Source organism: Puma concolor, chromosome B1 (genome assembly GCF_028749965.1).
Source record: "Puma concolor isolate L17-30 chromosome B1, mPumCon1.1.hap2, whole genome shotgun sequence".
Taxonomy (NCBI): Eukaryota; Metazoa; Chordata; class Mammalia; order Carnivora; family Felidae; genus Puma; species Puma concolor.
In genome coordinates this window covers 194,824,795-194,848,305 of record NC_141670.1, presented here as the reverse complement: position 1 = coordinate 194,848,305, position 23,511 = coordinate 194,824,795, and the positions used below count along the sequence as shown (strand labels likewise).

At 42.4% G+C, this 23,511-nt stretch overlaps 1 protein-coding gene across 10 annotated transcripts in view; it reads right to left on the bottom strand.

The window, feature by feature from the left end:
• LDB2 (LIM domain binding 2) overlaps positions 1–21,016 on the bottom strand; it is a 384,194-nt gene extending 363,178 nt beyond the window's left edge. For 4 of the 10 annotated variants that reach the window (XM_086705382.1, XM_086705386.1, XM_086705384.1 and 1 more), the window contains exon 1: positions 20,520–21,016. In XM_086705382.1, coding sequence (XP_086561508.1) covers positions 20,520–20,651 — 132 coding nt within the window. In that variant the 5' untranslated portion in view covers positions 20,652–21,016. The remainder of the gene's footprint in view (positions 1–20,519) is intronic. The other 6 variants (XM_025921492.2, XM_086705387.1, XM_025921489.2 and 3 more) reach the window with 3 other exon arrangements.
• Between the last annotated feature and the right edge of the window lie 2,495 nt (positions 21,017–23,511).

Below are 23,511 nucleotides of genomic sequence, written 5' to 3'. Positions count from 1 at the left end.
CAGGCTCTTCCTTCAGTGCGAGCCCAACACAAAGCTCAATTCCACGACCCTGAGATCTTGATCTGAGCCCAAATCAAGAGTCAGACGCTCAACCAACTGAGCCACCCAGACACCCTCCACGAATCCCATTTTTCTAATTGAATCTCATTTGTTCTTTTTTTTTATTTTTTCTTGTTTATTTATTTTTGAGAGAGAGAGAACACACACGTGAGCAGAGGAGGGGCAGACAGAGAGGGAGAGAGAGAATCCCAAGCAGGCGCCACACACTGTCAGCGCGGAGCCCCGGCACCAAGCCCCACTCAATCTCACGACTGACCAAGATCAAGACCCGAGCCCAAACCAAGAGTGAGACGCTGAACCGACTGAGCCACCCAGGCACCCCTGCTCTTTCAATCTTGGCTGAAACTTCACTTCCTCAAAGAAGGCTTTCCTTACGACTGCTCCCACCAGCACTGGCCAGGTTTCTTTATATTATGCTTTCCAGAAACACGCTTGATTTCTCTGATGCATTTATCACACTGTGTTATATAGTACACGTTGCATTTTTTTTAAATGTTAATGTGATTTAATAGAACGACTGAATATAAAAAAGGAGTTGAGATACATATACAATAGAACACTAGAGGACATAAGACGTGCTACTTTTAATGCACGGCTTTTTTATTAAAAGTTATTTTAGACTTCCAAAAAGACTGCAAAAATCGTAAGGCTCTTCTATAACCTTCTCCTACCTTCGCCTAATGTCAGGATCTTGTATATCTGTACCACAATTGCTGCCACGAAGAAATTAGCATTGGTACGATACTATTGACTGAACCACACATTTTTATTCAAATTCTGCCACTTTTCCCACTAATGTCCTTTACCTGCTCAGGACCCAAACCAGATTCCTACACAGGATTTAGTTATCTTGTTCCCTCAGTCTCCTCCAGTGAAGGACAGTTCCTCAGTCTTTCCCTGCCTTTCACATTTAACTATGCAAATCCAAATGTAATGTTGAGTTTTTAAGAACAAATGAAACGGCATAAATGATAACATAGTCCGCCAACCATGCGATGATAACTGTTTATACTGAAGGAAACCTTATTGCTTGAATTATTTCTAATGTTCTTTCTGGTCTGGGAAGTTTGGTGTCAGTGTATGACAGATCCTGGGTTCCAAAGTATGTCAATCAGTGTCCAAATTCCAGATCTGTCCCCTGTGACCTTTATCACCACATAGTACACATTTTACACATTATAACTATATCAATTTCTGTGATCATTTCCTGGCTGTATACCTCCCTGACTTGGTTGTACGTTTCCTACACGAAAGGCCTGTGTCTATTTTTATGTACCACCGTATGCTAAACATCCTGGCCCCTACTCAACATAAATACCATACTGAATGAGGAAATGAATAAGATTTTAATGGATCTGCTCAAGAATACGTTATGGTTCCTATCATTACAAAGTGAAATCCAAACTCCTCGGCCAAGCTCTCAAGGACCTTCCTTACCACTCTCTCTCATAGCTGAGAAGACAGACATTTAGCAGGAAAAAGCATGATGGTTAATTCCATGGGTTAACTTGACCAGGCCACGGAATGCCAGATTATCTGGTTAAACATTCTTGCTAGGTGTGTCTGGGAGGTGTTTCCAGAAGAGACTGGCATTTCGGTTGGAAACCTGAGGAAAGCCGAGGCCCTCCCCAGTGTGAGCGGGTATCATCCAATTGGGTGAGAGCCGCAGAACATGGTTGAATAGACTTCCTGACTCATTGAGCTGGAATACTGATCTTCTCCCACCCTTGGTCCTCCTGGTTCTCAGGCTCCAAACTGGAATCTAGACCACTCGCCCTCTGACTCTCGGGTCTTCAAACCACATCACCAGCTTTCCAGAATCTGCAGCTTGTAGATGACAGATCATGGGACTTCTCAGCCTCCATAATCACATGAGCCAATACCTTCTAACAATAAATGTCTTCCTAGATAGATAGAGATACAGATACAGAGAGAGAGATGAGAGAGAGAGAAAGAGAGAGAGGATGAGAGATATCCTAATAGTTCTATTTCTCTGTAGACCTCTGAATAATACTGAGTGGGCAGAGAAGGAAGGGTGTGCCGCTCAGAAACAAGAAGCAAATTTAACAAGTCTGTGAAGCCCCGTTCACACTGCATTCTGTGGACCATGGCACCCAAGCATGGGATGGATGAAAATGGTTTCTCTTTCAGACATGCTATCTCCTTCACACCTGCAGACACTTCCCCGAGCAGAAGTCAGGCAACTACATCCTCTTCCCACCCCATACCTGTTTGCTTGGTGGCACCTCAGGCCTTTGTTCCTTCCAGCTGGAAGGACTTCTTCCTCCAACAAGTCCAAATGCTATAATTTTCTTACAGGACTGATTCAATTCCAACCTTCTCCGTGACACATAGCACAAACGCTCTACTGTAGTTATTATATTATAATGCCAGAAGACAATTTAGCACTTCTTTAAGTGTCCAATCAATATTTAGTGGAGATCAGTCAGATTCCAGGTCCTGTATTAGAGCCTGGATGATTAAGTTAGATAAAAACAGGACTTCTCGTACCGTCGGGCAGTTTCCACGCTGGAAAGAGACAACTGGCTGAGAGAATAGGAAGAGGGGGCTGAAATCCAAAACACTTTGCAAGGTAGTTTGGGGCCGGTGTCTGCCTGACAGGAAAACCAGAAAGCTTTCCATTTGTACAAAAGGACCGCAGGCTCACCTGGAGGAGCACCTTTTACTAAGTCATATAAACATGTCCTATGGGCTGCTGTTCCTGGAACGACACACATAGTGTTGTGTGGAACTTACAGCTACCTTGGGTTTAAAATTCTGAGCTTGTTGTTTCTCTCATATTTCTTATTTAGTCAAGAAAGGTCTACAGCATTTCTTCTGCACTTGGCCCTGTGCTCTGGGCCTCAGTTTCTTCATCTGTAAAGTGGGGCACTGTCTTGAGAGTCAGCAGAGTTGAGAGGTGAAGATCAACCGTGGACTTGGGTGCACCCGGGTTCAAGCCACCGTGTGATTCCTGCTCACTATGAAACCCTGCACAAAGTACTAACCCTCTCGCAGCCTCAGTTTTTTCATCTGAAAAATGGAAGTAATAATACTACCTATTACTAATATTATGATTACCTAATAATCCTACCAATACTATTGGTGTGCGGCTTGAGACAATGATGGAAAGCACTTAACTATGAGACTGGCATGAAGCAAACGCTCAATACATGTGCACTTGATTTTCATTGTTCCTGCTGTTGAATTTTGCGAGATTCTCAAAATTCTCATTAAGTCTCTGCCTTCAATTTTATGGATACCTAACCATTCAAGACTTTGCATGATTTGTTTCTTCCTAAATTTTTCTCAGTATTGTCTAGCTAGATGGTGGGAGGAGGGGGGATTTTTTTTTTTAAGATTCGCTAACTAACACCCTAAAAGTTTCATGGAAATTTCTACATTCAACACCCTGGTAAGGATGAGGTTTTCTACCCTACACGCAGACATTTTCTCATGACCAAGGAAAAACAAAAGGATTATTTTTGCTATATCTTGGCCTTTAAGCAGACTTAGAGAGGTTGCCTTTTTTCTTTCTCTCTCATCGGAGGTTTAGATTCTAATAGGTTAAAAGGCCTGGTTGCAGCCATCACTTTAATGCTGCAGCCATCACTTTAATGCTGCAGCCATCCCTTCGATCTGCCGCCATCACTTTCATTGCTGCAGCATCCCTTCAATCTGCAGCCATCACTTTAATGCTGCAGCATCCCTTCAATCTGCAGCCATCACTTTAATGCCGCATGGCTTTATCTCCCTGGGTTTGGATGCTTAAGCAGCTCAATTCCTCTAAAGATCACCAAATACACAGCATTGTCAAAAAGTTAGTAAGAGTGCCCTAGATTAAAACTATGAATATTTGGGTCACAATTTACTACATATTATAAGCAACTTAGAGTGCGAACATGCACATGTATGAGTGCATGTGCGCACATGTATGCATGCATGTTTTATGCATGCTCGTGTGCATGTGTATGTGTGCACGTATGTGTGTGTTACAATATTGTGGTTTCTGCTGGGATGACTTCTATTCTCACTGTTCTCAACAGTCTGGTCTTGCTTATCAGGAGTCACCATACACCCCTACACTGTAAGTAGATGTTTAACTGGCTGCCTTCCCCACTAGGCTATGAGCTTCCTGAGGGCAGGGTTTGCTTGTTGTCCTCCATCATTGAGCACGTAATTAAAAAAAAAAAAAAAAAACTCAATCACTTATTGAGGGATGAATAAGCCAATGCAATCCCATCATAGACACTACAGGGTGCCACAGTAAATGCTACGTCTTTAATGGTTTTAAAATCAAAGCCATCATAAAAGTAACAGCATTCTCTCTTTTCTCCTTTTCCCCTGCCTCCACTTAAAAAAAAAAATCACAGGAAATATAGAATGAGGACTGGAAACCGTTCCCCACTGTTTCTCTCCCCACCCCCACTCTCCTGTTATACCAAGAGTATCTGGTATCCCTTCAAGGAGGTCTCCGGAGACCTGGTAACACTATATATATGGTTAAGCTCCTTGGAAATACAATGGACTGAATTAAGGTAGAGGTTTCTAACTGTAAATGTCTTGACATATTTTCCTTGCAGACAAATGCCTGGAAATATAATAAACTATATTTTAATGTTTATTTGTCTCAAATACAGGGCTTTTTTTCAACAGACAAATGTGAAGTTTTGAGTCCAGAAAAAAACAGGTTTAAATCACCACCCAGCAAGCAGTTTTTAAAATAGTACACACAAGTGATCATTTCAAAGCAGTTTAATGCACTTAGCCAACAGGCATTAACAGTCTTTGCAGAATAACCTAACACCTTAAGCTTATTTTCTAGTCTTGGTTCAGATGAATTTTAACCTTTCTTAAAAAAAAAAAAAAACAAAACTGACAGTGCAGGGCACCCACTGATCTCTGTAATTTTAGTACATCCTGCATTTGCATTTTGTGGTTCTTTTATCATGACCGGAAAAAACAATCCCTGGACCTTCTTTCATGCACAGTTAAGACAATGGCGCTCACAGCATTTGGAGACGAAGTGTGGTTCTCCAGCTCCGGCCGGTTGGTGAGGAAAGGCAAGGCGTTGTGACTCAGCAAGTTCCCCTCAGCAATGAGGGTGGGAGAGAAAGAACAGGAGGCTTGACACAGAGTCAATAACACATTATTTACCTCGATTTTATTTTTAATGTGGTAGATTAAAAACAGAAGCAAATAGTCCACCTAATGGGAGTCAGAGACTCTGGGGCCGACAAAAGACACTTGCCATTCACATCTCATCTACGCCAGAGCTGTCGGAAGAAAAATCAGCCTCAGGAAAGGGAAAGATTTATCCAAGGCCATAGGCTCACGTTTGGGGAGGAAAGTAGCTATGAGAAGAGTTCAGGAAACCCACCCCTAAAATGAGAACAGTCTACAGTCTCCGTGACATCGCATCAAATGCCATGGAGGGAAGGGAAGACTCGCTACCCAACACCGCCCCTGTCTTGGCAATTTACCTCCATGGTCCCACTGAGTGTTCAAGATGTGCCTGATGTTGATGGATTATTTCTAGCCTGCCACCTTGGAAACTGGATTTCTGAGATTTGTGTTCCCCGTCCTGGACGGGGTAGGATTTCAAATCTCTCCGTCTTGTCTCTCCCCACTCTGCCTTTTCACTTGACTAACTGCCACATTGCTATGGGGTCCTCTTGCCAGGCTGGCTACCACGTAAGGAGGTTTTCCCAGAAGGCATAGTGCATCACTTCCGGTTTCCCAAATCTGTCAAAGGCAGAGGGAAAAGTCAGGGCTGGAGACATGGGGACCCATCTTCTAAAATGACTGCTAAAAGTTCCATGAACCACATCATGGGCCTCACTGGTACACAAATAAAGTGGCCCTGGGCAAGTTACATAACCTCGGCTCACGGTAATTTTGCATCTTTAGAAAAAAATGCCATGAAAATCCATCCTTTGCTTCAGACACACTGGGCTAAAAATATCTCCATCAGCCAGTAACTGTGTGTAATTTTTCCTTTGTGCATCTCCCCATTCACTGATTCCCTTCTCTCAGCAGACAAGTATGTTCCAAGACAGACCGCTAGTCCCCCCTCCACAAAGTGACCAGAGGGATCTTGCCCAAAAGCAGATCAAAGTCACACACACACACACACACACACACACACACAAACTACCTTTATCAGTTCCCTTTGTCCAATACGGTAGAAGCTAATGTTGGTTTAATCTCTACCATTTATCAGGTGCTAGTCTAGGGACCTGACCTATAAGCCTTATCTCATTAAATTCTCCAAAACAATCCTGTGAGGTGAGTACTATTGTGGTATCATTTTCCCAAAGAGAAAACCAAGGCACAAAGAAACTAAACAATCACATCAGGGTCCTGCTTGTACTTACCGTGTGAAGCCCAGGAAATAAATAGTCTCTCAACAATGAAGACCACACGTCCTGGCTCAGCACACCAAGGCCTTCACCATCAGAATCCCACTTCCTTTCCAGGCTTATCTCCTACCACCCTCACCAACCCCACCCGACACGAATACATACATATTGACCTGACTCCCCAGACCCCGAGCCTCAGCCATGCCCAAATCCTCACCCTTCCTCAAACAGGATATCGCCTTTCAAAGCTCAATTTCTTTGCATGTGCTGTTCCTTCTGCCAAAACCTTCTTCCCGCCATTCTTTTCAGATTGGCAAATCCCCCCTCATCCCACAAGACCCTCCTTCCTACAGATCCTTACTGTGCCCTTGCTAAACTCTTTCCCTCTTCATCTCTAGGCCAGTAAATATCACATAAGGTAAGTGTCCAATATCCACTAAGCAAATAAGCCATAGTAATGATAGTTAATACATACAGAGGAGAAACGCCATGCTAACCACTTTGTAAGAATGATCTCACTCAATCCTCATAAAAACCCAAAGACATAGTTTCTGTCATCAGTCCTACATTACCCGGGAGGGCAACTGAGACACAGAAAGGTAAATTAATTCACTCAAGTTCATACAAATAGTAAGAAAAATAAGTCTGCATGACTCCAGAAGTTAATCATTTAATGCCAGTGCTGGGGAGGGTATTGCACACCACGACATTGTAATCGAAGCATATGTGTATGAAGCTTATTTATAAAATGTATATTACCCATATTAAAACAGTGATAACTCAGAATCTAGTTACAAAATGGCTGTCTCTGTGAAATGTGCCTTTAAAAAAAGACCACTATTGGCCACAGAGAATGTAAATTGTCATGACGGATACAAACATGAATAAGATAGTACCTGACCCCAAGGATCTCTTCGATCCAGTGAAGAAAATAAGATAACATTGCATACAACTCATGACACAGCCCACTTTTTGAGATATCACTTTTCTCCTTGAATCGAATATATGTCCTTCAAACGGTGTCATAAATTAACTTGCTATAGCCCAGCCTACTGGTTCTAGATCAACACTAACTCTTAACATTAATTCAAGCTCCTTCTTCCCGGTATAAATTGTGCAAAATCTTTTGATTTATAAACCTTACACAAGGTTGCATGCCTGCTGCCTCTTGACTCAGAAAAAATACAAGAGAAAGAAGAACAGTCGGGGGGGGGGGGGGAAGGATCTGCCTTCAAGCAGGAGGGAAAATCATTCTTAAAAGGAGACAGAGAGCCCTCGGTGAGGATTTCTGACTAGTATTACATGCTAAGGGTAACCATAATAGTTACCACAGCTAAGTCCTCAGTACCAGTATCCTATCTCAGAACTGGGGGACAAGACAGATTGTTAAAAATTCTCCTTCTTTGAGTTCAAATCATGGCACAAAGGAGCCAAACAATTTTTTTAATATTTAGATGCTATCTTATGTTTCAAAACATAAGCATAAGTGTAAAGAATTCAGGGAATTCATAATATATTTGAAAAAAGTTTAAGAGCGTGGTGAAACACTCCTAATGTTAGTTTAGAAAGCTGGATTCAAAAGGGCACCCACTATGCTTCTAAGCATGAAAAGGTTGATACACATGCTTGTGTGGATTCCATTTGCATACTAATATGTTAACAGCCATTTTTGCTTGTATTTTAGAGAAAATGTGTATATGCCTCTTTGCACATTGCTGTATTTATAAATACTTTATGTTAATAATGCACCATGTTTTTAAAATCAGAAAAATTAAATATATGTTTTAAAACATATACAATTTAATTTTAAATAAACTGGCAGAGAAAACAATCATAAATTCTAAATTCTTTTATTTTTTTAAAAAAAATTTTTTAATGTTTATTTATTTTTGAGACAGAGAGACAGACAGAGCATGAACAGGGGAGGGTCAGAGAGAGAGAGGGAGACACAGAATCTGAAGCAGGCTCCAGGCTCTGAGCTGTCAGCACAGAGCCCGACATGAGGCTCGAACACACAGACCATGAGATCATGACCTGAGCCGAAGTCGGAAGCTCAACCGACTGAGCCACCCAGGCGCCCCAATTCTAAACTCTTTTAACATTTATTTATTTTTGAGAGACAGAGAGAAATACAGCGTGAGCGGGGGAGGGGCAGAGAGAGAGAGTGAGACACAGAATCCAAAGCAGGTTCCAGGCTCTGAGTTGTCAGTACAGAGCCTGATGCGGGGCTCGAACCCAAAAACCATGAGATGATGACCTGAGCCAAAGTCGGATGCTTAACCAACTGAGCCACCCAGGCACCCCATAAAGTCTGCAGCAATGTAAACTAGTGATGTGTTTTTCAACATCAGCAGCATGATGTTAAAGACTGATACTATTTTAGCGCAATCAGAAAACCGGAAAAGGTGAAAGGGATTTCAAACATACAAGTTTTTGTAGGGGGTGCCTGGGTGGCTCTGTGGGTTAAGCGTCGGACCCTTGATTTTGGCTCAGGTCATGACCTCCCGGTTCCTGAGTTGGCGCCCCATATCCAGCTCTGTGCTGACAGCGTGGAGCCTGCTCGGGATACTCTCTCAAATAAATAAACTTTAAAAAAAAAAAAAAAGGAAATTTTTGTGAGATTGGTAGTAGTTGGTAAGAATGGTGTTTAATGTGGCCAGTTCCTGGTTATTCTCAAGCAACAAGTGTTAAGATTTAGAAAACCTGAGACCATTTTACAGCACTTGGGAGCCCAGGTAAGCCCCGCCTATGTGTCGTTTCTGCACTTCCAAAGTCAGGAGCTATAGGGCTGGATGATCTTTCATGTCTATTCCAGCTCTGAAATTCTAGGATTCAGCTATTTTGAGAGTGGTAGTCTCCACCAAATGTTCTCCATCAGAACCTTTCAAAGGCAGGAGATATTCACCAACTGCTTCATTTCAGTTTTAGGCAAGAAATTTTAGTCAACTGCAGGGTAATCATGGCTGAAATTATAAGGCAGAAGAAGACGTGTGTGTGTGTGTGTGTGTGTGTGTGCATTGCCAAAGGGTCAGCCTTGTTTATTAGTTTAGCTTTTGCTTGTCTACACAATTTTCAGTCTCAAGATAAAATCCTCATGAGTCCTAAGAAATGACCCTATCGGGAAGCAAAATTTAACAAACACTACCCTCTCAAAAAAAAAAAAAAAATATATATATATATATATATATACACATATATGTGCAAATAGCTTAATGTTTGAGCTATGCAAGATACTTGACTAGAAAGATTTATAAAAAATATTAATGTGGAGATCTAAATAAAAATCGCAGGTGAGTTGGTCAAGGAGATGTAAGGTAGGAAGCATTGCGTAGTTTAAAGAATTCAGTAAGGAAAAATCAAGGAAACTCTACCCTGGTATTAGTGGGACATACCAGCACATTGGAACGCCCAGGTGCATCTCTAAGGAAAGCAGAAGGAGGCAGCTTTCCTCCCCATCAACCTGAGCCCTGAGGCCAGAAGGATGCCGCATGGTGCCATTCAGCACATCGCCACTTCCACTCGTGTGCATTTTCACTGGGTTAGGGAGCAAGCCACAAGGTGTCACAGCAGATGATCAATTGGCAGGGCTGTTATGAGTCCAGACACGGAGGTGGCGCTTCCGGCTTCCAGCCCTTGCTGACACAGCTCCCTTGGAGAAGTCTGTGAGAAGCTGCGTGTTGAGAAGGGCACCTCTTTGAAGGAGATGGCCAGTCAAGGCCAGTAGGTGTGTGCTCTCCATTTAGGTGGCCCTGCAAAGGCTCTCTGGAACAAGGGACCCTCTCAACATTCTGTTCTCTCCACTGAGTTCTTAGCCGGAACAAATCCTGAATGTAGCTTCTTCCCAACAGAATGGAGGACATGTGTCCCACACTTCGGTCAGTCCTTAATCCGAGACTACGGGTATGTCTCAGAGATCATTACAACCTGGATTTTGGGGGCGATCGCGGCCACCAGAAGGTATATGATTATCACGTGAGCACTACTGTATGGCACTGGAAAACCCTTGTCACGTTAGCATATATTGTGAGAATACCAAATCCACAAGTCTTACAACATCATAGCAAATTTTGCTCATTAAACGGAAATATGCTAGTACAAACCATGAGAAAAAAATATTTTTAAAGATACTTTCAGGAAATCAAGCAGTGTTTCATTACTTACACTACTCGATTTGCTGATAGGATAGAGAATAAGGGCAACAGCTTATGATCATTATCTTGGTTCACATTTATTGAGCACTTACTACACATAGAAATCCTCCCTTCCGTGTGGGAGATGATTCCAAGCCCCCTAATGGATGCCTGAAATTGTGGATAGTACCAAACCCCATATTTACCACGTTTTCCCCTATCATACAGAACTATGATAAAGTGTAATTCCTAAATGAGGTCCAGAAAGAGATTAATAATAATTAACAATACAATGAGACAGTTATAATAGTATGATGGAATAAAAGTTATGTGAATGTGCTCTCTCTGTCTCGAAATACCGTAGCATACTGTAGTCACTCTTCTTCCAGTGATGATGCCAGATGACAAAACGGCTATGTGACGAGGCGAAGGGAGGTGACAGACGCAGGCATTGCGATATAGTGTTAGCCTACTACTGACCTCCTGACAACATATCAGGAGGATCACCGGCTCCTGGACCTCAGTTGACGGCAGATAATTGAAACCAAGGAAAGCAATACTGCACACGGGCCGGGGGGCGGATTACTGTACCAGGCATTGTACGTGCCTTAGCCATTCCCCTCCCAACCTAACACTCAGGCTAAGAAAACAAACCCTCAGAAAAGTTAAGAAACTTTCCCTCAGATCACACAGCAGGCAAGACGCAAAGCCCGGGTTTGGATCCAGATCTGACTTGTTATCAGTCATACTTGAGTTCAGATCTTTACACTCCATGCATGTCCCTCTTGTTGCTCCAAAGGAACAGACACTGGTGCACATGTTTCCCAGCTGGAAGGTGCACACGTACACAAGCACAATCTGATTGGGGCAAGGATCTCTCTCTCTCTGTGTCTATCTGTCTGTCTCTCATGCACACACACACACGCACACAAACGCACGACAGTTAGCAAACACAAAGTTATCATAAACCACAACATCATATACTAATATAACTTCTCTTATTTTCTGTTGGGCAAATCACTTCAAACAAGCTAATTAATGGCCCTGAAAGCCCTTTCCCAAAATGCAAAGTGCTCCGGGAAATGTAAGGTGTGGTCACGATTCATATCATAACTCATGGCTGTGGCCCCCTCGGCAGATCCAAAGAGAGATAGGTGGTAGATGTATCAGATGAGGAAAAACACTATGATAAGTATAAAGGTTTTTAATCAGAAGTCAGGAGACTCCCCACAGATTCACGCCACCCAGAAGGCAAGATTCTCAGGTCAATGCTTTCTTCACAGAAGAAATTCCCTCTTCAGCCTTCTTTTTTCTGCAGGTCTGGCTGAACATTCTATCAGTGAACATTCACCAGACTATTAGGCTTACAGATTCTTTTCCAGCTGTAACTGTTGGTAAGACTCGAGGTAAACTCCAGTTTGAATCTGGGTAGTGTAGGTACAACTTAATTTCCTTTATTCAACTGATATATTTTGCATATCAACTATGCGCTATGGGGCATGGGGAGGTGCGGCGGGGAGGGGGGGCTGTGATTGACAACTCTGAACAAGACAAATGAGGCCCCTGCCCTCACACAGCTCGTATTCTGGGGGAGAAAAGCAAACGCTTAAGAAATAAACTAGAAGCAAGAAAATATCAGCTTGCTGTCATTTCTGTGAAGAAAATGATCAGGCCATGTGATAGAAAGTGAGTGGGGTTAAGGGAGAGAATTTTAATTGAGGTGATCCAGGGGAGCTTTTCTGTGAAGGGCACATTTAAGCTGGTCAGTAGAGGACCTACTAAGTGCTGGACGCTTACCCTTCGTGGTCATTGCTTTCTTTGAGATATTTAATTGATCACCTGCAAATAAAGTCAACATCAGGCCAAATTCTAATTCAAATTAGGCCTGCTAATACTTCTATGGATTATTATGGAGGAACAGAGCTATCCCACCACCGAGGGCAAAGATGTTGAGCCGTGAATGAGCTCGAAGAGTTAATGGAGCCAAAGATGGTCCCTGTGGCTGGAGTCCACTGAACATGTAGAAGGAGATGAGACGAGACCTCGGGATCAATTGTGTTCTCACAGCTAGAGCAAGGAGTTGGGAGCTGACGCTAGGTGTGAGGGAAAGCTAGAGAGTGATGTGATCGGATTTACGCTTCAAAAATATCACTGCGGCTGCTTGCGGGGAACAGATTTTAAGATGGAGAGAGGCAGCAGGGAGCACAGTTGGGTGGCCCTCCAAACCCTGAAAAGAGTGGATGGGGTTGGGATGTCACCAGGACAGAGTACTCCCCACCTCTTCAGAGGGGTCTGTCAAATCTCTAACCCTGAGCCTCTGTTTTCATTTGGAAGGCTAACACTTCAAATTAGGTTAGTCAAAAGTGGTGGTAAAGTGAGGGCAAGTCAGGGCCTCCAAAAGGGGTGGGGACCCCTTCCCACCTGCGTTGGGAGAGAACACTGAAGGCAGGAGTTAGAAGATGGCGTCCCCAGGGATGCCGGGGTATGGCCTCCGCCTCCCCGTCTCTGGGTTTCACTTTTATCTGTTAAAGGAGAACGAGAATGCATGCATGTCAGGCTTGGGGTGGATAAATGAGGAAACCCATCTTATGTCCGACAAGTGGCAGGCGTTTACTGTAAAGACAGTGGCCTCACTGGGAGCCGAAGTAGGGGTGCAAAGGTAAGGAAGGAACATCACCTCCCACAAAGAAACGCAGAGACACAGGGTGTGGAGACTGCCTCGTACAAGAGGATCAGGATCAAACTAGGTGGGTAGGAAGCCCCTGGACACCTTATTTTCTCTAAAATTCCTTTTATTTTTAATTTTTTTAATGTTTTTATTTTTATTTTTGAGAGAGAGAGAAACAGGGAGACAGACTGTGAGCAGGGGATGGGGTAGAGAGAGAGGGAGACACAGATTCCAAAGCAGGTTCCGGGCTCTGAGCTGTCAGCCCAGAGCCCAACACAGGGCTCGAACCCACGAACCGGGAGATCACGATCTAAGTCAAAGTCAGATGCTTAACCCACTGAGCCACCCAGGCACCTCTAAGATTCCTAATTGATGCAAAGGAAGCTAACACCATGACAAACTCTGACTGTAATTTAATCTCCTTATATTTTAATTGTTTAAGACAATTAAAACACCGTCTTCCACAGAGCCTGCCTGAGAAGAGTCCAGCACAGGATGGAAACCTAACTATTTTTAAGTAAAAGAATTAAACTTTGAGGTGACTATGCATCACAGTCCACAACACTGTCAGTGACTCTTCAGAGAAGACCACTTCAATGAATACCGAGGACACTCATTCTTCCATAGGGAGTTTCATTTTGGTTCTTTTTGTCAACAAACAGGGTATATTTTCCAGCTCTGGCATCATCCTTTGGGATTTCACATCATCCCTTTTGAAATCAGTCAAGAATTTGAGAGACAAGTGGTCAAGTCAAGTTACGTAGACGAGGTCCACTTTCCAGGCAGTGCCTAATAAATTTCTACAGGTGAAACCAAAGTCCTGGCTAGTATTTCTTATCGCAAGAGAGGTGTTACAGCAGCGAAGTTAACAGCACAGTCTCTAAAACTAAACTACCATCTGTGTGACCTTCGACAATTTACTTAACCCTTTGTTTCCTCAGTAAAAATGCAGTTAGTAGTACCTACCTCATGAGGTAAGTATGAGGGTTAGAGGCACTGACCCACAGAAAGCACTTAGCCCCATGTTCAACACATAGCGAGCACCCCGATGATGTTAGCTATCATCATCCTGACGACCTTTCCGAAGGGTCTATACCTTTCAGTACATGGACACACCCATAATACACTACGAACCTATCGTGGCACTTCATTGTAAGACTTGGTTTGTATGTCTTCCTTCATTACCAAATTGTAAGCTTCCAGAGGACAGAAAAATATTTTAATCACCTCTGTATTCCCAGATATTGTCATTGTCTAAAATACGGCAATTCTCGAAGAGATAACCGAATTTTGTTTTAAGTATTGATAGTTGCCTATGTCCAGATGTATGCTCCTACAATGTGAGTTTTTTAAAAAAAATCTAGGCTCAAACTGATGGAAGGAAGGAAGGAAGGGAAAGAAAGAAAAAAGAGAAAGAAAGAAAGAAAGAAAGAAGAGAAAGAAAGAAGAAAAGAAAAAAAAAGAGAAAGGAAGGAAGGAAGGGGAGAGAAAGAAAGAAAAGAAAGAAAGAAAGAAAGAAAAAGAGAGAGAGAAGAAAGAAAAAAACAGAAAGGGAAGCAAACAATATCTTTGTCAGATAATGACAAAGGTATGTACTCTCCACATCAGTTGAACATTTTTTTAAAGCTCTGTTTTCTGACACTTTAAAAAAGAGATTGTTTTCCCAGATCAATTATATTTTTGAGACCCACCAACCAAATCCAAATAAGTTGATGAATCTTGTTCTTGACTATGGATAAAGTTGGATATTCAGAGTTGTTTGTTTTATGTTTTGTTGGCTTGTTCAGAAAGGAGGTGTTCTGTGTTTCTCGTGAAAAATGAGTTAATGTGGACAAATGTAATAAAAGGAGATTTATAGCCCTGTTCTCCATACAATTTAAATTAATTTCTTTCTGAAACCCAAACAAAAAGCTAAATGCATAAAAAATGCATACTGTTTTAAATCCTATATTATCCTTTACACACCAAAAAGGGAGAGATTTAAATGTGCATTGATTTTAGACTGATAAGAATCTGTGTTGAATGGGAGTTGAGAGATTTTTTTTCTTCTTCTTCTTGGCCTCCCTACTAATAGTTAGTTTGCAGCAATTTTTAATTAAAAACAGTTCCCATCGCAAGAGCATGGGGGGAAAATAAAAAGACGTCAGGAAAATAAGATCGGTATGAGTCCTGCAGTTTGTTTTCTGAGGCCATGCAGAGATTCTGAAAAATAAGAGAGTTTGGAAGTTCTCCTTTTTAAAACTGCACTTTTGGTTTCATTTAACATTTTCAAAACCGCTTTCCTTACCACTACCAACGCCCCCTCCCCCCACTCCTCACCAACCCCCTTCGGAAAAACTTGGGAAGTTCTGTGTTTAACACTGAAAATCATTCCTATGATGCAGAGCAACGGCAACATGTTTCTTTCTAAATTTTTAGGGGAAAAAAAATCCAAGTTATCACAAAGTATTTCTCATTTTTTTCTACCTATCCAAAATACCTAATCTCATTTTAACTAGACTCCGTCTGATCAGGGATATTCAGCTACCCCATGAATAAACATGATGTTACAACGGGAAACCCTGTGACTGAAGTATATAAAAATGTAACTGAAAAGAGAAGAATGAGAGCCCCCCCCTTCAGTCCCCTCCCACCCCCCCCCCCAGGGAGTTTGAGAGAAGGACCAGGAGGGGTACAAGCAGCAGATTTAAATTTCAAGGTCTTCAAACATTTTTCACGTTCATATTAAATCCTGTAAAACCAAAAACTGTAATTCTAATAAAAACCTTGTGTGTGTGGCTTCCAATTGTAATCACAGTTTTCTCTTTTGGAGTGGGATGTGTAATGTTGATAAAAGAAAGGGGGGGAGAAAAACCCTCGAAACAGAACAAATACATAATGGAACCCACACTTTCCTGGAGTTTGTGGTATTTTATTAAAAGGAGCGCATTGCCAACAGGAAAAAAAATATATATATATATATACTTAAAAACAGCTTTATTGCAATGCAGACGAGTTTGGTAGTTTGAATGAGGACAAAGTACAGAAAAGTTACCAACGATAAGGAAGATTTTTATAACTTGATAAACTTTCTGAAATTCTAGAAGAATCCAACATCAGTGAAATCTTTTCTCGAAAAATGAAGGTTACTATCATGTGTTTCATATTTTACCTATATTTTCATTTCACGAAGCTCAGGAAGTGGGGGGAAAATGCTGTTTTTGTGATTACTGAAGCTTTTTGGAGAACAAATTCTGATATCTGTAGACCATGTTTTTATAGCCTACCTGATCGCACTCTATGTGCGATGCTAAACTAACTGTATAATTGTGCACTTGTGTCCCTCCCGGATACATTTGGGACAGCAGGACCATCCATGAATTTTGGAAGACACGGGTAAATCATGGTAGCCTACACAACGGAAAATGTCACCCCCTTCCTACTGCCTGGGAATTACTAGTGACCAACTGTGACGCAAATCTCAAAGAGTTTCTCTTAATTTCATTTAAAAGGTGGGGGGGGGGGGGGCGGGGGTAGGGAGGACACCCACGCATTTCTTTACGAAATTCCACTGAGATTCTGATGTTGCAAATAAACTTTATTTCCCAGAACAGCCAATAGCATATAAAACATATTCTTGTTGTTTTTGTTTGCTTTGTAATACACTCCTATTCCTTTAAAAAGGTCCTATAATCTCTTAGAGACTTGCTTGCTTTTGCCACAAAGATTATGGATCTAAATTACGTCATGGTGAAATAAATGTGGAGAGTGTGGGGAAGAGAGAGCACTTTTAGGGTGGGGGAAGCTGACGCCCAAAGCAGCTTCAGGGAGCACCAGCCCCCCAAAGGCATCAGAATTAATTCCAAGGACCTAGTTCTCAAACTTTCTCTCCTCTTCCATGTAGTGATGCATCCACTGGCAAGTTAACAGATGTTTACTGAGTAACTACTATGTCCCAGGAACTTCAGGCTCCAAGTGCTACTTTAAACAAGGCTGGCAGGGTCTCTGCTTTCCGTGTTTTCTCCACTATCACCGCATTATTTCAGTGCCATTTGTGACTTTGAACTGAATACCCTGAACCAAGAAATAATGTCTGTGCTCCTCGTGCTGGCTTGCAACACTCTCTCATACAGAAGAAAACCAAACCCAGGACTTTTGCAGAATCTGAATTTTTAAGTTAGAGGGGTATTGCAAGGTAATTTTCAGATGAGGAACCGTGATATCTATGCCAAATAGTTAGTAAGTGGCAGAAACAAGTTAGGAACAGGAGAACTCCCAATCCAGTGCTCTCAAAACTGTAACTACTCAGCTTCTGATGGACTTCGATTTGATTTAATTGGAAGAAATGCACCAATCACTTGAGAGAATGCCCCAGGGAAGGGGTTGGGGGTCAGCTACTGGGGGAGAATAGGTAAACCCCTTGCTTCCTTACCACTGTCTTTCCTTTCCATGAAAAGGACGTTGCTAGGAAATTTCTACAAACTCGATTACAATTTATTCATTCAACATTGATTTGCTGCAATTTCTTTCTAACCAAATCTATGTTTAAAAAGGAATAGGGACTTGAGAGTATTACCCAGATTGTGTGTGTGTGTGTGTGAGTGTGTGTGTGTGTGTGTGTGTGTGTGTGTGTAATGAGGAGTCAGTGAAATAGTACCATGTAATATAGGAGCAGGAACCAGAAGACAGGAGAAAGAAGTGAGTCTCTTTTGTCCAAAATGATTGAATGCATTGGTTAAGTTCCCAAAGTCACTCAATAATCTATTTGATTTTGTGTGTGAATAACCTGGTAACTCTTGCTGGGTATTGTATTTTATGTCAACCGTCTACAGGGCTCAGAACAACTTTATCATCAATAATCATTGTTGGTAAGGCACAATGTAACTTTCTCACGAAAAGTTTTTTTTTCGAAATATTTTCTTTTCCAATTACAAACTATGATCAAAATGTAGTATTTAATGTTAATATTTAAATGGCTAAGTAGAAATTATTTTATTCTCTTCTTTTTACATATGAAATACAAACAAATTTATGGCCTTGGGTTCATGACATCATTTACGGCTTGGCAAAGAGAAAAGAAGTGTCAGGGCAATTATTTGGATAATTGTAAAAAAGATCTAATTAGTGGGGAAATGTTCGGGGTTGGCTCTAGAACATACCAGAAAACAGTTCACAGTGCTTTTTTGTCACAGTCAGAGAGGTTTTTAAAAAAATCTTTAAGATTTGTCAGAGCAAGCTTTTCTCTCCAGTTTCTTGAGCTATGAAGCTGTTTTTTTTCTACTCAGGGGAAAATCTTTAAAAGTAATACCCCATAATCCAAAAGGTAGGAGTTCCTGAGTTCAGCTCTCACAAAAGATAATGTGACATTTTTAAGAAACATACCACAAATGGGGGACTTTTCGAAGGTGTTCTCTCAAATGGGAAACAAATGTGGGACTTTTCTGCAACTGTAGATTTTTGTGAGGGCCAGGACACAGAAGTGCCCCCAGATAATCTAGCTGTGACCTGGCCAAGTGATAATTTAGGAGCACAGGGGAACATAGACATCAGAGAAATCTGCCTGTTCTTCTGACCAAGGAGGATGGGAGAAAAACCTCATTCCACAACTTCTCAAAAACTTTCTAAAACGCGAGCTGGACACAGGTTATTTTTTTAAATCCTGTAGCTGTTCAAGAATTGAGCCTTCATGGCCCCTGTTCTCTTGTTTTCAACCAAGTATATTTTTAAGACCTTTTTTAACCTCAGATTTGTATAGCAATTAATGTGTGCCTGAACTACAAGACATTTTCTATCCCCCTAATTCTGATAAGCAGGCTATGACAACCAATAGCTCATGCAAGAATTTAAGAGTCCAACAAATAGTTGCAAAAACGTGAATGAAAGATACAAACTGTCACACACACACACACACACACACACACACACACCCCACAACACACACGAATATCATTTCCTGCCAACAGGTCGCCACCCTAAGCAAAACAGAGTTTACACTTCTGTAAAAGCTACTGGCTTCTGGGGAGAGAAACAGTATCATCAATTATATTTAACTTCTATGATGTATTAACATATAAAGAAAACAGCAGTACTAAAGACAACCCAGTTTTTTAAAAAACATCAGTCCTTGTCCAGGAGTTAGCCAATCAGAAAGCAGGTCACATCTTGTTAGCTGTATTAAATGCATTAAACGTCATGAATTCTCCATGGCTCTGTTGACAATTTAAAGCAAGTGTGCTTTATTTTATCATACAACATTAACAGAGTCCCCTTCCAGAGCTGAGACTTAGTGTTCAATCTAAAATTCCACCAAGGCTATTTCCTTAAAGCTCTGTGCCATCAGCCTTCTGGGTATTTTGTACTCCGGCAGAGAAGACGGAATTCCCAGCGATTTCTACTTCCCAAAGTCACTTTGGTGCACCCATCACAAACTCCTTGTCAAAACACTTCAACACAAAGCCCCAACTTACAGGCAAATTGGACAGCCCAGCAGCCCAGCAGCAAGACCCGGCCAGGCTGGCCCAGAGAAAAAGTCAGCTGGCATTAAATATTTAAATTGCAGGAGGCAGTCTGGAGTTTTGCATTTACAAAGTTCTGAAAGTCCTGTTCTCTCGGCTCCCAGAGTTGCTGGCCGAGGAGGCAGAGGCTCACTCCCCCCTCTCAGGCACAAGATTACAAATATGCAAAACTCAAGCTGACTTGAAGGCTGAGCCAGCTCCCGGGGAAGGTAGAGCTCCTTAGGAGACACTCCCAGCAGCGATAAGAGAAGTCGAGAACCCCCTTGCCCCAAGCAACTGGTTTCTGAATTTAACACGGAAATACACAAACAATGTGTCCCTCCAGGGCTAGTTCAGAAAAGTGTGTGGGCTTACCCTTCTCCCCCCTCCACCTCGATTTTGATGACTTTGAAAAGCAAATGCAGGTCAAGGCAGACTTCCTCTGGGATTTGTTAAAAATGTATTTTGCCAGATGCAAATGATCACAAAATCCCTTGGAATTATATCTCACGAAACACTAACGGGACTGACTCAGAGCCTGCAAACCCCAGAGTTCTGGAAGAAGAGCATTTCTGGAGCCCCGGCAGGCAAATCAAGTGCTGGGCTGTCTATTTCAAGATTCCGGCAGAAACTGTCCCCAGCTCCAAGAGTTGCTGTGCCTGGAAGCCCGGCGTTCAAACTAGTGGATTCATCCTGGCGCTCATTTCCACGTACGTGGTAGTATCTAGTGGGACACTTCCCACAGCATTCAGCCAGCAGCCCAGGAAAAGCCCATGCACAGTTTGAAAAAAACACACAAACATACACCCAAGGTTGGAGTACTTACCTCTGTGCGAGCCTGCAGCCTCTTGTTCATCTCATAGATTCGGTACTCTGGCTGTACCATGTATGGTGTATGTCTCCTATAAAATGGGCCGAAAGGAGAAGAATAGAAGGGGTCATGTGGTGTGCTGGACATCTTGCCTGCTTGTCGAAAATCAAGCTAAACAGAGTATCAGTAACGTCCATGCAGAGCACATGGGCTGTGTTCCTCACAGTACAAAGTAGACGCACGCACACGCTCACACACACACACACACACACACACACACACACATACACACACAGAGGCAGGCAGGCAGGCAGGCTGAACACACTGGCTGGGAACTGCTGTTGGAGCCCTCTATAGCAGGAGAGGAGAGAGAGAGAGCGAGAGGAGGGAGGGAGGGAGGGAGGGAGGGAGGGAGCACGGGAGAGGAGGGAGAGGGAGAGAGCAGGAGCTTCAGAGAGGAAGGGAGGTTGGTAGGGAGGAAGGGAGGAAAGGAGGGAGGGAAGGAGGGAGGGAGGGAGTGAATGAGAGAGAGAGAGAGAGAGAGGAGGCTGGATGGCTTTAGGCACCACTGCTTGTTTTTAAAGAAGCAGTTTGTGGAGAGGTCATTTCCTGTCCACACTGTAGACTAGTTCAAAAATATAATTCTCCTCACAGTCTGACAGAAGTCTAAGGTTTGGTTTTAATTTTTTTCCTCCAGCCAGGACCCTTCACAACCTGATTGCTAAGCTTGTTAGCATATAGGTGGTTTAACCGCTGCCTGAGCCACTCACCCCTGACAGTCACACTGTTGTAATGTATCAGAAATGTGATTACCACAAAATACAGCAACACTGCACTGTGGTCCCCTGTATTAGAGCTGGTGATTCACTGGCAAGCCAAGATTTCCTTCTGCACTAATCTCCCCATATAGTTTTGGGTTTACTTGCTGTTGTTCCAAGGGCTTGTTACAGCCTTTGCATTTCCACCCCCTCCTCACCCCCACGCTCCCCAATCACCCCTCTTCCCAGCCCCTCCCTCTTCTCCCAAGGCTTCAGTTCAAGCAGGGTTAAGGGGGGCCTGGGTTCAGGTTACGGAAGCATTTTCAGGTAAAACAATCATTCTGAATGTGGAATGCCTAGGATACACCCTTGGAGCAGTGGGCTTTTTTTTTTTTTTTTTCAAGAAGAAGAAAAAAAAAAAAAAAAAAAAAAACCCTCCCAAAGCCGACCTCCAAATAAGATAGGAAAAGCAACAAGGGGGAAACTCCCACAAAAATGACCATGGAAAATTCAGTTGAGTAGGAAATTGCAGATAATTGAATGGCTCATCCCCAAATAACATGTCCAACTCTGATGGAGGCAAAGTCTTTATTTTCCAAGATTGGTCAAGAACATAAATCTTTTTGCAACCGAGGTACACGATAGCTGCAGGGAAACGGGCACAGCTCAAGGGAGGGGAAAGGATCTCTACAGAGAACTAAATGATCCATATGGCAATCCCACTCTACTGGACCCAATGATAACCAGACGTATACCCCTCAAACAAAGTCTAGATGCAGAAAATGTAAATCTATTGAGGTAAGACCTAGCTAGGTCTGTGGTATTAAGAAGAGAAAGCAGAGACCACCAAAAAGGGTGATGCACGCAAGCCCCTGAATGTAAATGCATGCAAATGAGACATTTCTTCTTCTTAATAAGCAGATTAATTAACTTTCTGCCCCAATCATGGCTTGGGGTATCTCCAAGTCACTAGCCAACAGGGGATAAGGTATTGCTAATTCTGTAATTTACACTCTTTAAGAATACTCAGGAGCAGAAATACCCCCAAATTGCTGTCTCGATCAGCCCTTTGTCTTGATTGGAGGAGATACTCGTAGGGTCCACCCCAAACTTGTACTGCAACTCAACACAGTAAAGTCCCTTGCCAGGATGAGATTAGGGGAGGCATTACACTGGGCTGCTTGCAACTTGTTCGAGAAGACCCCAGGGCAGGCCAGCATGCTTAGTTTCAAGTTTCATTACAAATCCAAAAGCTGGACTAAATTTGCTGCAAGGTTTGTCAAAACACACAACCTTCTAAAGACGAGATTTCAAACAAATTTGGCTTGATTTATGTTTTGGAATGATGGCCACTGCAAAATCTAACGGTTCCTTGTGTTTAGATTCCCAAACTAAGGACGTTCCAAGAGTTTAGTGCCTGCCTGAGTTTGTGTTTACGTGGCTTTTTCGGAAAAAGAAGCAAAGTAACACCTAGCAGGCATGTGCAGCCCAATATTGATAAAAAAAAAAAAAGAAAGAAAGAAAGAAAGAAAGAAAGAAAGAAAGAAAGAAAGAAAGGGAAAGGAAAGGAAAGGAAAGGAAAGGAAAGGAAAGGAAAGGAAAAGCTCAAAGATCCATTTGGGGACCTTCTTTCTAATAGAAGGTAAAATTTTGCTCTCATAATTCTTGCAGACCATTCCAAGTTATCATTGGAAATACTGCTTCCCATTAGTACCTAAAGGCTAACTGCAGAAAGATCGGAAACCTTGTACTGCTTGGGCCACATAGCTTCTCATCTTTGCTGCTTCAAGAGTCTGCACACTGGCCTCCCTGCTCAGATTCACAATTCTTTTCTGACTGGGGATTGGTCTTTGTCATTATCAGAATGCTGGCTGCAGAAAAGAAAAACCGCTCTTCCCTCATGGTTTCCCTTCACGGTTTCCCTGCCACCAGTAAGAAAATGTCCATACTCCTCGGTGAGGCACACAGGGCCCCTGCACTCACTCCCTCTCTCTCTCTGTCTCCCTCTCTGTCTTTATCACACACACACACACACACACACACACACACACACACACCCCTTTCGTTTGTTTGTTTGCTTGTTATCCTTGGTCTTCCTAAACTTTACAATCCTGTTCCACACACATGTGCACATTGTACTTTTGGCCCTTGTTCACCTGTAAACTCTTATTCGACCTCTGTCCAATTAAATTATCACCTCCCCTCTGAATCTTTTTTCATTAATCCTTCATGAATTCATTTATTCCACG